The sequence below is a fragment of the Salmo trutta genome, chromosome 25 (genome assembly GCF_901001165.1).
Source record: "Salmo trutta chromosome 25, fSalTru1.1, whole genome shotgun sequence".
Taxonomy (NCBI): Eukaryota; Metazoa; Chordata; class Actinopteri; order Salmoniformes; family Salmonidae; genus Salmo; species Salmo trutta.
In genome coordinates this window covers 157,584-174,432 of record NC_042981.1, presented here as the reverse complement: position 1 = coordinate 174,432, position 16,849 = coordinate 157,584, and the positions used below count along the sequence as shown (strand labels likewise).

The window sequence follows — 16,849 nt, the reverse complement described above, 5'->3', positions numbered from 1 at the left end:
TGTACACTGGCCTGTTATAATGTTACTGCTGGCCTGTACACTGACCTGTTATAATGTTACTGCTGGCCTGTACACTGACCTGTTATAATGTTACTGCTGGCCTGTACACTGACCTGTTATAATGTTACTGCTGGCCTGTACACTGACCTGTTATAATGTTACTGCTGGCCTGTACACTGACCTGTTATAATGTTACTGCTGGCCTGTACACTGACCTGTTATAATGTTACTGCTGGCCTGTACACTGGCCTTTTATAATGTTACTGCTGGCCTGTACACTGACCTGTTATAATGTTACTGCGGGCCTGTACACTGACCTGTTATAATGTTACTGCTGGCCTGTACACTGACCTGTTATAATGTTACTGCTGTACACTGACCTGTTATAATGTTACTGCTGGCCTGTACACTGGCCTGTTATAATGTTACTGCTGTACACTGACCTGTTATAATGTTACTGCTGGCCTGTACACTGGCCTGTTATAATGTTACTGCTGTACACTGACCTGTTATAATGTTACTGCTGGCCTGTACACTGACCTGTTATAATGTTACTGCTGGCCTGTACACTGACCTGTTATAATGTTACTGCTGGCCTGTACACTGACCTGTTATAATGTTACTGCTGGCCTGTACACTGGCCTTTTATAATGTTACTGCTGGCCTGTACACTGACCTGTTATAATGTTACTGCGGGCCTGTACACTGACCTGTTATAATGTTACTGCTGGCCTGTACACTGACCTGTTATAATGTTACTGCTGGCCTGTACACTGACCTGTTATAATGTTACTGCTGTACACTGACCTGTTATAATGTTACTGCTGGCCTGTACACTGACCTGTTATAATGTTACTGCTGGCCTGTACACTGGCCTTTTATAATGTTACTGCTGGCCTGTACACTGACCTGTTATAATGTTACTGCGGGCCTGTACACTGACCTGTTATAATGTTACTGCTGGCCTGTACACTGACCTGTTATAATGTTACTGCTGGCCTGTACACTGACCTGTTATAATGTTACTGCTGGCCTGTACACTGACCTGTTATAATGTTACTGCTGGCCTGTACACTGACCTGTTATAATGTTACTGCTGCTGTACACTGACCTGTTATAATGTTACTGCTGGCCTGTACACTGACCTGTTATAATGTTACTGCTGGCCTGTACACTGACCTGTTATAATGTTACTGCTGGCCTGTACACTGACCTGTTATAATGTTACTGCTGGCCTGTACACTGACCTGTTATAATGTTACTGCTGTACACTGACCTGTTATAATGTTACTGCTGGCCTGTACACTGACCTGTTATAATGTTACTGCTGGCCTGTACACTGACCTGTTATAATGTTACTGCTGGCCTGTACACTGACCTGTTATAATGTACTGCTGGCCTGTACACTGACCTGTTATAATGTTACTGCTGGCCTGTACACTGACCTGTTATAATGTTACTGCTGGCCTGTACACTGACCTGTTATAATGTTACTGCTTTACACTGACCTGTTATAATGTTACTGCTGGCCTGTACACTGACCTGTTATAATGTTACTGCTGTACACTGACCTGTTATAATGTTACTGCTGGCCTGTACACTGACCTGTTATAATGTTACTGCTGGCCTGTACACTGACCTGTTATAATGTTACTGCTGGCCTGTACACTGACCTGTTATAATGTTACTGCTGTACACTGACCTGTTATAATGTTACTGCTGGCCTGTACACCGACCTGTTATAATGTTACTGCTGTACACTGACCTGTTATAATGTTACTGCTGGCCTGTACACTGGCCTGTTATAATGTTACTGCTGTACACTGACCTGTTATAATGTTACTGCTGTACACTGACCTGTTATAATGTTACTGCTGGCCTGTACACTGACCTGTTATAATGTTACTGCTGGCCTGTACACTGACCTGTTATAATGTTACTGCTGGCCTGTACACTGACCTGTTATAATGTTACTGCTGGCCTGTACACTGACCTGTTATAATGTTACTGCTGGCCTGTACACTGACCTGTTATAATGTTACTGCTGGCCTGTACACTGACCTGTATAATGTTACTGCTGGCCTGTACACTGACCTGTTATAATGTTATGCTGGCCTGTACACTGACCTGTTATAATGTTACTGCTGGCCTGTACACTGACCTGTTATAATGTTACTGCTGGCCTGTACACTGACCTGTCCTGTTATAATGTTACTGCTGGCCTGTACACTGACCTGTTATAATGTTACTGCTGGCCTGTACACTGACCTGTTATAATGTTACTGCTGGCCTGTACACTGACCTGTTATAATGTTACTGCTGGCCTGTACACTGACCTGTTATAATGTTACTGGCCTGTACACTGACCTGTTATATGTTACTGCTGGCCTGTACACTGACCTGTTATAATGTTACTGCTGGCCTGTACCTGACCTGTTATAATGTTACTGCTGGCCTGTACACTGACCTTTTATAATGTTACTGCTGCCCTGTACACTGACCTGTTATAATTTACTGCTGGCCTGTACACTTACCTGTTAAATGTTACTGCTGGCCTGTACACTGACCTGTTATAATGTTACTGCTGGCCTGTACACTGACCTGTTATAATGTTACTGCTGGCCTGTACACTGACCTGTTATAATGTTACTGCTGCCTGTACACTGACCTGGTTATAATGTTACTGCTGGCCTGTACACTGACCTGTTATAATGTTACTGCTGGCCTGTACACTGACCTGTTATAATGTTACTGCTGGCCTGTACACTGACCTGTTATAATGTTACTGCTGTACACTGACCTGTTATGTTACTGCTGGCCTGTACACTGACCTGTTATAATGTTACTGCTGGCCTGTACACTGACCTGTTATAATGTTACTGCTGGCCTGTACACTGACCTGTTATAATGTTACTGCTGTACACTGACCTGTTATAATGTTACTGCTGTACACTGACCTGTTATAATGTTACTGCTGGCCTGTACACTGACCTGTTATAATGTTACTGCTGTACACTGACCTGTTATAATGTTACTGCTGTACACTGACCTGTTACAATGTTACTGCTGGCCTGTACACTGACCTGTTATAATGTTACTGCTGGCCTGTACACTGACCTGTTATAATGTTACTGCTGGCCTGTACACTGACCTGTTATAATGTTACTGCTGTACACTGACCTGTTATGTTACTGCTGGCCTGTACACTGACCTGTTATAATGTTACTGCTGGCCTGTACACTGACCTGTTTATAATGTTACTGCTGGCCTGTACACTGACCTGTTATAATGTTACTGCTGTACACTGACCTGTTATAATGTTACTGCTGTACACTGACCGTTACATGACCTGTTAAATGTTACTGCTGGCCTGTACACTGACCTGTTATAATGTTACTGCTGCCTGTACACTGACCTGTTTAATGTTACTGCTGGCCTGTACACTGACCTGTGTATAATGTTACTGGGCTGTACACTGACCTGTTATAATGTTACTGCTGGCTGTACACTGACCTGTTATAATGTTACTGCTGGCCTGTACACTGACCTGTTATAATGTTACTGCTGGCCTGTACACTGACCTGTTATAATGTTACTGCTGGCCTGTACACTGACCTGTTATAATGTTACTGCTTGCCTGTACACTGACCTGTTATAATGTTATGCTGGCCTGTAACACTGACCTGTTATAATGTTACTGCTGCTGTACACTGACCTGTTATAATGTTACTGCTGGCCTGTACACTGACCTGTTATAATGTTACTGCTGGCCTGTACACTGACCTGTTTATAATGTTACTGCTGGCCTGTACACTGACCTGTTATAATGTTACTGCTGGCCTGTACACTGACCTGTTATAATGTTACTGCTGGCCTGTACACTGACCTGTTATAATGTTTACTGCTGGCCTGTACACTGACCTGTTATATGTTACTGCTGCTACACTGACCTGTTATAATGTTACTGCTGTACACTGACCTGTTATAATGTTACTGCTGGCTGTACACTGACCTGTTATAATGTTACTGCTGGCCTGTACACTGACCTGTTATAATGTTACTGCTGGCCTGTACACTGACCTGTTATAATGTTACTGCTGGCCTGTACTTAATACTGGACCTGTTATAATGTTACTGCTGGCCTGTACACTGACCTGTTATAATGTTACTGCTTGCCTGTACACTGACCTGTTATAATGTTACTGCTTGCCTGTACACTGACCTGTTATAATGTTACTGCTGGCCTGTACACTGACCTGTTATAATGTTACTGCTGGCCTGTACACTGACCTGTTATAATGTTACTGCTGGCCTGTACACTGACCTGTTATAATGTTACTGCTGGCCTGTACACTGACCTGTTATAATGTTTACTGCTGGCCTGTACACTGACCTGTTTATAATGTTACTGCTGGCCTGTACACTGACCTGTTATAATGTTACTGCTGGCCTGTACACTGACCTGTTATATGTACGGTTGTACACTGACCTGTTATAATGTGACCTGCTGTACACTGACCTGTTATAATGTTACTGCTGGCCTGTAAACTGACCTGTTATAATGTTACTGCTGGCCTGTACACTGACCTGTTATAAGTTACTGCTGGCCTGTACACTGACCTGTTATAATGTTACTGCTGGCCTGTACACTGACCTTTTATAATGTTACTGCTGCCTGTACACTGACCTGTTATAATGTTACTGCTTGCCTGTACACTGACCTGTTATAATGTTACTGCTGGCCTGTACACTGACCTGTATTAATGTTACTGCTGGCCTGTACACTGACCTGTTATAATGTTTACGCTGGCCTGTACACTGACCTGTTATAATGTTACTGCTGGCCTGTACACTGACCTGTTATAATGTTACTGCTGGCCTGTACACTGACCTGTTATAATGTTACTGCTGGCCTGTACACTGACCTGTTATAATGTTACTGCTGTACACTGACCTGTTAATGTTACTGCTGGCCTGTACACTGACCTGTTAATGTTACTGCTGTACACTGACCTGTTATAATGTTACTGCTGGCCTGTACACTGACCTGTTATAATGTTACTGCTGGCCTGTACACTGACCTGTTATAATGTTACTGCTGGCCTGTACACTGACCTGTTATAATGTTACTGCTGGCCTGTACACTGACCTGTTATAATGTTACTGCTGGCCTGTACACTGACCTGTTATAATGTTACTGCTGGCCTGTACACTGACCTGTTATAATGTTACTGCTGGCCTGTACACTGACCTGTTATAATGTTACTGCTGTACACTGACCTGTTATAATGTTACTGCTGTACACTGACCTGTTATAATGTTACTGCTGGCCTGTACACTGACCTGTTATAATGTTACTGCTGGCCTGTACACTGACCTGTTATAATGTTACTGCTGGCCTGTACACTGACCTGTTATAATGTTACTGCTGGCCTGTACACTGACCTGTTATAATGTTACTGCTGTACACTGACCTGTTATAATGTTACTGCTGGCCTGTACACTGACCTGTTATAATGTTACTGCTGGCCTGTACACTGACCTGTTATAATGTTACTGCTGGCCTGTACACTGACCTGTTATACTGTTACTGCTGGCCTGTACACTGACCTGTTATAATGTTACTGCTGTACACTGACCTGTTATAATGTTACTGCTGGCCTGTACACTGACCTGTTATAATGTTACTGCTGTACACTGACCTGTTATAATGTTACTGCTGGCCTGTACACTGACCTGTTATAATGTTACTGCTGGCCTGTACACTGACCTGTTATAATGTTACTGCTGGCCTGTACACTGGACTGACCTGTTGGGTTTCCAGGACCGGATCATAGACGCCGGGCCCAAAGGAAACTACTCCCGCTTCATGAACCACAGCTGCCAGCCCAACTGTGACACGCAGAAATGGACGGTGAACGGAGACACCAGGGTCGGGCTCTTCGCCGTCTGTGACGTCCCTGCTGGTGAGAACCCAGACATGTCTGCTACTCTTCTCTTGTTTTATGGTTGTGTTGACTTGGTGTTTTGTGATTTAAAGGGACAGTCAGTGTGTTAATGTACCGGACGTGAGTCAGGCTCATGGTCTCGTGAGGAGGTAGCCCCCTACCTGCGACTTCAAAATCACTGTCACCCTCGGCTCAAAGGGAATTTCCTCTTGCTCTGACGTTGTTTTCTCCCGTGGGAGACCCGGGTTCAGATCCCAACCATAACATTAACATGGTGTGTTGTGGTTTCCAGGGACAGAGCTCACCTTCAACTACAACCTGGATTGTCTTGGTAATGAAAAGACGGCATGTCGCTGTGGGGCTTCCAACTGTAGCGGTTTCCTTGGAGACCGGCCCAAGGTGAGTGTTCCGAGAGGAGCCAAATCAGAAATGATCGAAAGATTTAGAATGGCGACACTTTATAAAAAAAACTCAAGAAACACATGACAGTCTTGAGGTCCACCGGACTGTTGTTTCCTGTCAGACCTCAGAGGCCTGGCCCCTATCTGACTGCTGTTTCCTGTCAGACCTCTGGTGGCCAGGCCCCTATCTGACTGTTGTTTCCTGTCAGACCTCTGGTGGCCAGGCCCCTATCTGACTGCTGTTTCCTGTCAGACCTCTGGTGGCCAGGCCTCTATCTCAAATAAAATGTATTTGTCACATGCGCAAAATATAACAGGTGTAGACCTTACTGTGAAATGCTGAATAGAACAGGTGTAGACCTTACCGTGAAATGCTGAATAGAACAGGTGTAGACCTTACTGTGAAATGCTGAATAGAACAGGTGTAGACCTTACTGTGAAATGCTGAATAGAACAGGTGTAGACCTTACTGTGAAATGCGTAATTACAAGTACTTAACAACAGTGCAGTTCAAGAAATGGAGTTAAGAAAATATCTTCACGACTGTCTTGGTGTGTTTGGACCATGATGGTTTGGTGATGTGGACACCAAGGAACTCTCGACCCGCTCCACTGCAGCCCCGTCGATGTTAATGGGGGCTTGTTCGGCCCTCCTTTTCCTGTAGTTCACGATCAACTCCTTTGTCTTGATCACGTTGAGAGAGAGGTTGTTGTAATGGCACCACACTGCCAGGTCTCTGACCTCCTCCCTATAGGCTGTCTCATTGTTGTCGGTGATCAGGCCTACCACTGTTGTGTTGTCAGCAAACTTAAATGTTGGTGTTGGAGTCGTGTTTGGCCACTCAGTCGTGGGTGAACAGGGAGTACAGGACGGGACTGAGCACGCACCCCTGGGGAGCTCCAGTGTTGAGGATCAGCGTGGCAGATGTTGTTACCTACCCTCACCACCTGGGGGCGGCCCGTCAGGAAGTCCAGGATCCAGTTGCAGAGGGAGGTGTTTAGTCCTAGGGTCCTTAGCTTAGTGATGAGCTTTGAGGGCACTATGGTGTTGAACGCTGAGCTGTAGTCAATGAACAGCATTCTCACATAGGTGTTCCTTTTGTCCAGGGGGAAAGTATGGAGTACGATAGAGATTGCGTCATCTGTGGATCTGTTGGGGCGGTATGTAAATTGTAGTGGGTCTAGGGTTTCTGGGATGATGGTGTTGACTGTTTCCTGTCAGACCTCTGTTGGCCAGGCTCCTATCTGACTGTTGTTTCCTGTCAGACGTCTGGCATCCAGGCCGCGGAGCCCAAGGGGAAGAAAGCCAAGAAGAAAGTGAAGAAGCGTCGGGCGCGTAACGAGGGGAAGGAGTCTGAGGACGAGTGTTTCCGCTGTGGAGACGGAGGGCAGCTGGTTCTGTGTGACAGGAAGAGCTGCACCAAGGCCTTCCACCTCTCCTGCCTGGACCGCACCAAGAGACCCTTCGGTAAGACCTTAACCCCCTAACCCTTCCACCTCTCCTGCCTAGACCGCACCAAGAGGCCCTTCGGTAAGACCTCTCCTGCCTGGACCGCACCAAGAGACCCTTCGGTAAGACCTCTCCTGCCTGGACCGCACCAAGAGACCCTTCGGTAAGACCCTAACCCCCTGACCCTTCCACCTCTCCTGCCTGGACCACACCAAGAGACCCTTCGGTAAGACCCTAACCCCCTAACCCTTCTACCTCTCCTGCCTGGACCGCACCAAGAGACCCTTCGGTAAGACCTTAACCCCCTGACCCTTCCACCTCTCCTGCCTGGACCGCACCAAGAGACCCTTCGGTAAGACCTTAACCCTTCCACCTCTCCTGCCTGGACCGCACCAAGAGACCCTTCGGTAAGACCTTAACCCCTGACCCTTCCACCTCTCCTGCCTGGACCGCACCAAGAGACCCTTTGGTAAGACCCTAACCCCCTAACCCTTCCACCTCTCCTGCCTGGACCGCACCAAGAGACCCTTCGGTAAGACCTTAACCCCTAACCCTTCTACCTCTCCTGCCTGGACCGCACCAAGAGACCCTTTGGTAAGACCCTAACCCTAATTAAAAATGAAATATCTTGAGTCAATAAGTATTCAACCCCTTTGTTATGTCGAGCCTAAATAAGTTCCGGAGTAAAAATATTCTTAACAAATCTCATAAGTTTCATGGACTCACTCTGTGTGCAATAATAGTGTTGAACATAATTTAATGACTACCTCATCTCTGTACCCCACACATAGAATTATCTTTAAGGTCCCTCAGTCCAGCAGGGAATTTCAAACACAGATTCAACCACAAAGACCAGGGAGGTTTTCCAATGGCTCACAGAGAAGGGCACCTATTGGTAGATGGTTAAAACATTTAATTAAAAAGGCAGACATTGAATATCCCTTTGAGCATGGTTAAGTTATGAATTACAATTTGGTTGGTATATCAATAGAGCCCCATAGTGTAGGTGTTTATGATGACCCATAAAACCCAGCGGTCAAACAGGGAAATGGTACCAATCGTTTTTCCACCGTTCATTCCTCCCATAGGGGATTTAACAATTAAAATACGGTCTGTGTTTCGTGTAGGCTTACCCTGGCGTGACGTTTTGATAGCCATGTAAATCTCTCTAGGACAAGGTGACTTTTATCAATATATTCAGCTCTATTTCCTCTCAGATTCTAAAATGCTAATTAGAATTAAAGTAGACATCATACAAGACTACAAATCCCTGCCAGCACCTGCACGTCGTCTCTAGCTGAAACCTTTGCTAACAGGTATTATTTAAAACTTGCACAGTTCACAGAATTGTCCATTGAAAGAAATGTAGCCAATTTATTCGTTGCTACATTTAGCTAACATTAGATCGTTAATCCAGAGATAGTGTGTAGTTTCATAGTGTAGCTAGTCATTCACCATGGGAATGATTCAATAGTGTAGCTAGTCATTCACCATGGGAATGATTCAATAGTGTAGCTAGTCATTCACCATGGGAATGATTCAATAGTGTGTAGTTTCATAGTGTAGTTTGTCATTCACCATGGGAATGATTCAATAGTGTAGTTTCATAGTGTAGCTAGTCATTTACCATGGGAATGATTCAATAGTGTAGCTAGTCATTCACCATGGGAATGATTCAATAGTGTAGTTTGTCATTCACCGTGTGTAGTTTCATAGTGTAGCTAGTCATTCACCATGGGAATGATTCAATAGTGTAGTTTCATAGTGTAGCTAGTCATTCACCATGGGAATGATTCAATAGTGTGTGGTTTCATAGTGTAGCTAGTCATTCACCATGGGAATGATTCAATAGTGTGTAGTTTCATAGTGTAGCTAGTCATTCACCATGGGAATGATTCAATAGTGTAGTTTCATAGTGTAGCTAGTCATTCACCATGGGAATGATTCAATAGTGTAGCTAGTCATTCACCATGGGAATGATTCAATAGTGTGTAGTTTCATAGTGTAGTTTGTCATTCACCATGGGAATGATTCAATAGTGTAGTTTCATAGTGTAGATAGTCATTTACCATGGGAATGATTCAATAGTGTAGCTAGTCATTCACCATGGGAATGATTCAATAGTGTAGTTTGTCATTCACCGTGTGTAGTTTCATAGTGTAGCTAGTCATTCACCATGGGAATGATTCAATAGTGTAGTTTCATAGTGTAGCTAGTCATTCACCATGGGAATGATTCAATAGTGTGTGGTTTCATAGTGTAGCTAGTCATTCACCATGGGAATGATTCAATAGTGTGTAGTTTCATAGTGTAGTTTGTCATTCACCATGGGAATGATTCAATAGTGTAGTTTCATAGTGTAGTTTGTCATTCACCATGGGAATGATTCAATAGTGTAGCTAGTCATTCACCATGGGAATGATTCAATAGTGTGTAGTTTCATAGTGTAGTGGGCCTAGTCACATTACAATGCTTTTGAGATAAAATGACGATATATAGACAGACTACTGGTCAAAAGTTTTAGAACACCTACTCATTCAAGGATTTTTCTTTATGTGCCATTTTCTACATTGTAGAATAATAGTGAAGACATCAAAACTATGGAACCATGTAGTAACCAAAAAGTGTTAAACAAATCCAAATAAATGCATTCCAGGTGACTACCTCATGAAGCTGGTTGAGAGAATGCCAAGAGTGGGCAAAGCTATCATCAAGGCAAAGGGTGGCTATTTGAAGAATCTCAATTATAAAATATATATATTTTTTAAATGTTGGTTACTACATGATTCCATATGTGTTATTTCATAGTTTTGATGTCTTCACTATTATTATACAATGTAGAAAATAGAAAAAATATAGATTTTTCTTGAATTTGGAAATTCTCCCACAACCACATTTTCATATCAGGCGACCCAACATGGGGTCGTGACCACTAGTTTGGGAACCGCTGGACAAGCTAGTTCTATAATAGGTATTATAATGGTTATTATGTTATATTTCAGGGCGCTGGGACTGCCCGTGGCACCACTGTGACGTGTGTGGGAAACCATCTGAGGCGTTCTGCCAGCTGTGCCCCAACTCATTCTGCAAGAACCACCAGGAGGGGGCGCTGCGGCCCTGGCCCCCCACCGGACAGCTCTGCTGCCAGGAGCACGAACACCCCTAACCCAGCACCCTTACCCAGAGTGGACTGAGGCCTAGGCTGACCCAGCCCCCGACACACCCCCTCGAACCCTCTAAAGGCTTCAGGAGACGCCTTGAGTTTCAGGTCTAACAGTCTGACCTGGAGCAGAACAGGACCCAACCCCATAATGTCTTCAAGATGACAGACGGACAGAAAGCTCTTTATGAATGTATGTTGTCTCTCTTCATCAGGGATCTGCTGTCCTAATCTACACCTCCAACCAACCAGGTCCTTTTACACTCAGATAGCCAGCCAATCAGGTCCTTTTACACTCAGATAGCCAGCTGTTAGTTGTCTGTAATTCGTCTGTGGTAGATAAGCACAAGTCAGAGTACAGTACACCTCCCAGCTACAGTCAGCAGAGTACAGTACACCTCCCAGCTACAGTCAGCAGAGTACAGTACACCTCCCAGCTACAGACAGCAGAGTACAGTACACCTCCCAGCTACAGACAGCAGAGTACAGTACACCTCCCAGCTACAGTCAGCAGAGTACAGTACACCTCCCAGCTACAGTCAGCAGAGTACAGTACACCTCCCAGCTACAGACAGCAGAGTACAGTACACCTCCCAGCTACAGACAGCAGAGTACAGTACACCTCCCAGCTACAGACAGCAGAGTACAGTACACCTCCCAGCTACAACATTTCTCATCTCTTGAAGCGCCTCTCCTCTCATAGATGACTTTAAACAGTAGAGGTTTCTATTATTTATGTGTGTATATGAAAGAGCAACATTCTAGTAATACTGAAATATTGTTAGTTCCAGATGTGATAAGTAATATCTAAGGATAGGCCTTGAATTCGGTTTGTTTCCTGTAATAGCCATAGGATTCATTTCATTCTAGACAAGTACATAATATTGTTTTCTTCATTTGAGTGATGCTAGTATACCTGGTCAGATAGTGTTATTAAAGCACAGAGCTGAAACCCTATTGTGGACTTTTACTCTGAAACCTTGGTTATTTCAGGTTTTTCTACTTGTCTTTTAGGTGCTCAGGAGTTCTTGGCTGGAGCATGTGATGTTTTAAGTCATTTAGCAGACGCTCTTATCCAGAGCAACTTACAAATTGGTGCATTCACCTTATGATATCCAGTGGAACAACCACTTTACAATAGTACATCTATATCTTTTTAGGAGGGGGGGGGGTAGAAGGATTACGTTATCCTATCCCAGGTATTCCTTAAAGAGGTGGGGTTTCAGGTGTCTCCGGAAGGTGGTGATTGACTCCGCTGTCCTGGCGTCGTTTTCTTTTTGTGAGATGAGGTGTCCATGTGGTTTAAAGCACAGTGAGTTACATGTTTTTCAGCGGCAGGGACTGGGAGACTAGTCAGGATCGAGGCAAAGATGAACAGAGCAAAGTACAGAGAGATCCTTGATGAAAACCTGCTCCAGAGTGCTCAGGACCTTAGACTGGGGCGAAGGTTCACCTTCCAACAGGACAACGACCCTAAGCACACAGCCAAGACAACGCAGGAGTGGCTTTGGGACAAGTCTCTGAATGTCCTTGAGTGGCCCAGCCAGAGACCGGACTTGAACCCGATCGAACATCTCTGGAGAAACCTGAAAATAGCTTATAACCCACAGGTCTACTTATAACCCACTGGTCTACTTATAACCAACAGGCCTACTTATAACCCACTGGTCTACTTATAACCAACAGGTCTACTTATAACCAACAGGCCTACTTATAACCCACTGGTCTACTTATAACCAACAGGTCTACTTATAACCAACAGGCCTACTTATAACCCACAGGTCTACTTATAACCCACTGGTCTACTTATAACCAACAGGTCTACTTATAACCAACAGGCCTACTTATAACCCACAGGTCTACTTATAACTTACTGGTCTACTTATAACCATCTTAAACTAAATATGGAGCACACAATTAAAAAGACAGAATTTATTTAAGCCAATGACTGTCTCAACAGAATTAAACAAAACGGTTTTGATTAATAAATAGGCCTACAATAAATGGATGATCAAATGTATTTGTCACATACACATGGTTAGCAGATGTTAATGCGAGTGTAGTGAAATGCTTGTGCTTCTAGTTCCGACCATGCAGTAATATCTAACAAGTAATCTACCAATTCCACAACAACTACAAAGGAATGAATATATGAGTGATGGCTGAACGGCATAGGCAAGATGTAATAGATGGTATGGAGTACAGTATATACATATGAGATGAGTATTGTAGGTTATGAAAACATATAAAGTGGCATTGTTTAAAGTGGCTAGTGATACATCAAGATAGCATGGTGTACAGTATGAATAATGAAGGTTATGTAAACATTATATAATATAAAGTGGCTAGAGTTGAGTCAGTATGTTGGCATCAGCCACTCAATGTTAGTGATGGTTGTTTAACAGTCCGATGGCCTTGAGATAGAAGCTGTTTTTCAGTCTCTCGGTCCCTGCTTTGATGCACCTGTACTGACCTCGCCTTCTGGATGACAGCGGGGTGAACAGGCAGTGGCTCGGGTGGTTGTTGTCCTTGATGATCTTTTTGGCCTTGCTGTGACATCGGGTGGTGTCGGTGTCCTGGAGGGCAGGTAGTTTGTCCCCGGTGATGCGTTGTGCAGACCTCACTACCCTCTGGAGAGCCTTACGGTTATGGGCGGAGCAGCTGCCGTACCAGGCGGTGATACAGCCCGACAGGATGCTCTCGATTGTGAATCTGTAAAAGTTTGAGTGTTTTTGGTGACAAGCTGAATTTCTTCAGCCTCCTGAGGTTGAAGAGACGCTGCTGCGCCTTCACCACGCTGTCTGTGTGGGCGGACCATTTCAGACTGTCAGTGATGCTTAACAATGTGATATCAATAGAGGTCTATTTTCTGGGTGATTTTGAATATTAACTGTCTCTCATCAAGCTGCCCACTCAAGAGAAAGCTTCAAACTGTAACTAGTACCTGCAACCTTGTTCAGGTTGCCTACCAGGGTAGTTCAACAGAACAGGAATGAAATCATTAACATGTATTGATCACATCTTTACTAATGCGGCAGAAATTTGTTTGAAACTATCCAAATCCATAGGGTGTAGATCACACAATATAGTAGCCATATCTAGGAAAACCAAAGTTTCAAAGGCTGGGCCTAATATAGTGTATAAGAGGTCATACAATAAGTTTTGTAGTGATTCCTATGTTGTTGATGTAAAGAATATTTGCTGGTCCGTGGTGTGTAATGAGGAGCAACCAGACCCTGTACTTGACACATTTATGAAATTGCTGATCCCAGTTACTAATAAACATGAACCCATTAATAAAATAACTGAAAATGTGTATGGCTGAGGGATGAGGAAAAAGAAATGGCAAAGTCGGAAGTTTACACACACTTAGGTTGGAGTCATTAAAACTCGTTTTTCAACCACTCCACAAATTTCTTGTTAACAAACTATAGTTTTGGCAAGTCGGTTAGGACATCTACTTTGTGCATGATTATTTAATTTATAATTCCCTTTCACAATTCCAGTGGGTCAGAAGTTTACATACACTAAGTTGACTGTGCCTTTAAACAGCTTGGAAAATTCCAGAAAATGATGTCATGGCTTTAGAAGCTTCTGATAAGCTAATTGACATAATTTGAGTCAATTGGAGGTGTACCTGTGGATGTATTTCAAGGCCTACCTTTAAACTCAGTGCCTCTTTGCTTGACATCATGGGAAAATCAAAAGAAATCAGCCAAGACCACAGTTGTAGACCTCCACAAGTCTGGTTCATCCTTGGGAGCAATTTCCAAACGCCTGAAGGTACCATGTTCATCTGTACAAACAATAGTATGCAAGTATAAACACCATGGGACCACACAGCCGTCACACCGCTCAGGAAGGAGACGCGTTCTGTCTCCTAGAGATTAACATATTTTGGTGCGAAAAGTCCCAGAATAGCAGCAAAGGACCTTGTGAAGATGCTGGAGGAAAAAGGCACAAAAGTATCTATATCCACAGTAAAACAAGTCCTATATCGACATAACCTGAAAGGCCGCTCAGCAAGGAAGAAGCCACTGCTCCAAAACTGCCATAAAAAAGCCAGACAACGGTTTGCAACTGCACATGGGGACAAAGATCGTACTTTTTGGAGAAATGTCCTCTGGTCTGATGAAACAAAAATAGAACTGTTTGGCCATAATGACCATTGTTATGTTTGGAGGAAAAAGGGGGATGCTTGCAAGCTGAAGAACACCATCCCAACCATGAAGCATGAGGGTGGCAGCATCATGTTGTGGGGGTGCTTTGCTGCAGGAGGGACTGGTGCACTTCACAGAATAGATGTCTTCAGGACGAAGGAAAATGATGTGCATATATTGAAGCAACATCTCAAGACATCAGTCGGAAAGTTAAAGCTTGGTCGCAAATGGGTCTTCCAAATGTACAATGACCCCAAGCATACTTCCAAATTTGTGGCAAAATGGCTTAAGGACAACAAAGTCAAGGTATTGGAGTGGCCATCACAAAGCCCTGACCTCAATCCTATAGAAAGATTGTGGGCAGAACTGAAAAAGCGTGTGCGAGCAAGGAGGCCTACAAACCTGACTCAGTTACAGCAGCTCTGTCAAGAGGAATGGGCCAAAATTCACCCAACTTATTGTGGGAAGCTTGTGGAAGGCTACCCGCAACGTTTGACCCAAGTTAAACAATTTAAAGGCAATACTAATTGAGTGTATGTAAACTTCTGACCCACTGGGAATGTGATGAAATAAATAAATCACTAATTTTATTCTGACATTTTACAGTCTTAAAATAAAGTGGTGATCCTAACTGACCTAAGACATGGTATTTTACTCGGATTAAATGTAATTGTGAAAAACTGAGTTTAAATGTATTTGGCTGAGGTGTATGTAGACTTCCGACTTCAACTGTAGGTCTGGCTGCACAACCGATTGGCAAACGTACTGCAAATTGAGAAATCATTGACTAAACTGAATATAAAGAAGAAGAAACAAAAAAATGATATAAAGAATGATAGTAAAAAGCATTGGAGCACCTTAAATGAAGTTTTGGGCAAAAAGGCAAACTTGGCTCGATCATTGATTGAATCAGATGGCTTATTCATCACAAAACCGACTAATATTGTCAACTACTTACATTTTTCATTGGCAAGATTAGCAAATTTAGGCATGACGTGCCAGCAACACACACTGACACTACACATCCAAGTAACCATGTTTTTTTTTGCGTTGTTTGTAACTATTCTGTACACAATGTTGCTACTACCGTCTCTTATGACCGAAAATAATTTCTGGAACAGCAAATTACTCACCACAAACTGGCAGAAGCTTTTTTTGTCCTTTAACGAGCCCGACATACTACTTTCCCGGGAACAGGCCCAAAGCCCCGTCATTTGCGTGAAGAGAGGACGGAGAAAAAGACAGAGGTCGGCTGCCTTCTGAGAATCCGTAGGTTATCGAATAAATCCCAAATGCCTTCCGTTCTACTAGCTAACATGCAATCATTGGAAAATAAAATCAACGACCTACGAGAAAAATTAAACTACCAACGGGACATTAAAAACTGTAATATCTTATGCTTCACGGAGTTATGGCTGAACGACGACAGTATCAACATACAGCTGGCTGGTTATATGCTGTATCGGCAGGATAGAACAGCTGCGTCTGGGAAGACAAGGGGTGGCGGACTATGTATATTTGGTAACAACAGCTGGTGCACGATATCTAAGAAAGTCTCAAGGTTTTGCTCGCCTGCGGTAGAGTATCTCATGATAAGCTGTAGACCACACTATCTACCAAGAGAGTTTCTGTATTTTTCGTAGCTGTCTACATACCACCACAAACTAATGCTGGCACCAAGACCGCACTCAACGAGCTGTATTCCGCCCTAAAAACGCTCATCCAGAGGCG

The 16,849-nt window shown here is 43.7% G+C and overlaps 1 protein-coding gene across 3 annotated transcripts in view; it reads left to right on the top strand.

Annotated features, from left to right (window-relative positions):
- The window catches only part of LOC115161808 (histone-lysine N-methyltransferase NSD2), a 67,499-nt gene extending 56,059 nt beyond the window's left edge, over positions 1-11,440 (top strand). For 2 of the 3 annotated variants that reach the window (XM_029712586.1, XM_029712585.1), the window contains 4 exons: positions 5,825-5,966; positions 6,241-6,347; positions 7,615-7,816; positions 10,801-11,440. In XM_029712586.1, coding sequence (XP_029568446.1) covers positions 5,825-5,966; positions 6,241-6,347; positions 7,615-7,816; positions 10,801-10,964 — 615 coding nt within the window. In that variant the 3' untranslated portion in view covers positions 10,965-11,440. The remainder of the gene's footprint in view (positions 1-5,824; positions 5,967-6,240; positions 6,348-7,614; positions 7,817-10,800) is intronic. The other variant, XR_003869426.1, reaches the window with a different exon arrangement.
- The last annotated feature ends 5,409 nt before the right edge of the window (positions 11,441-16,849 follow it).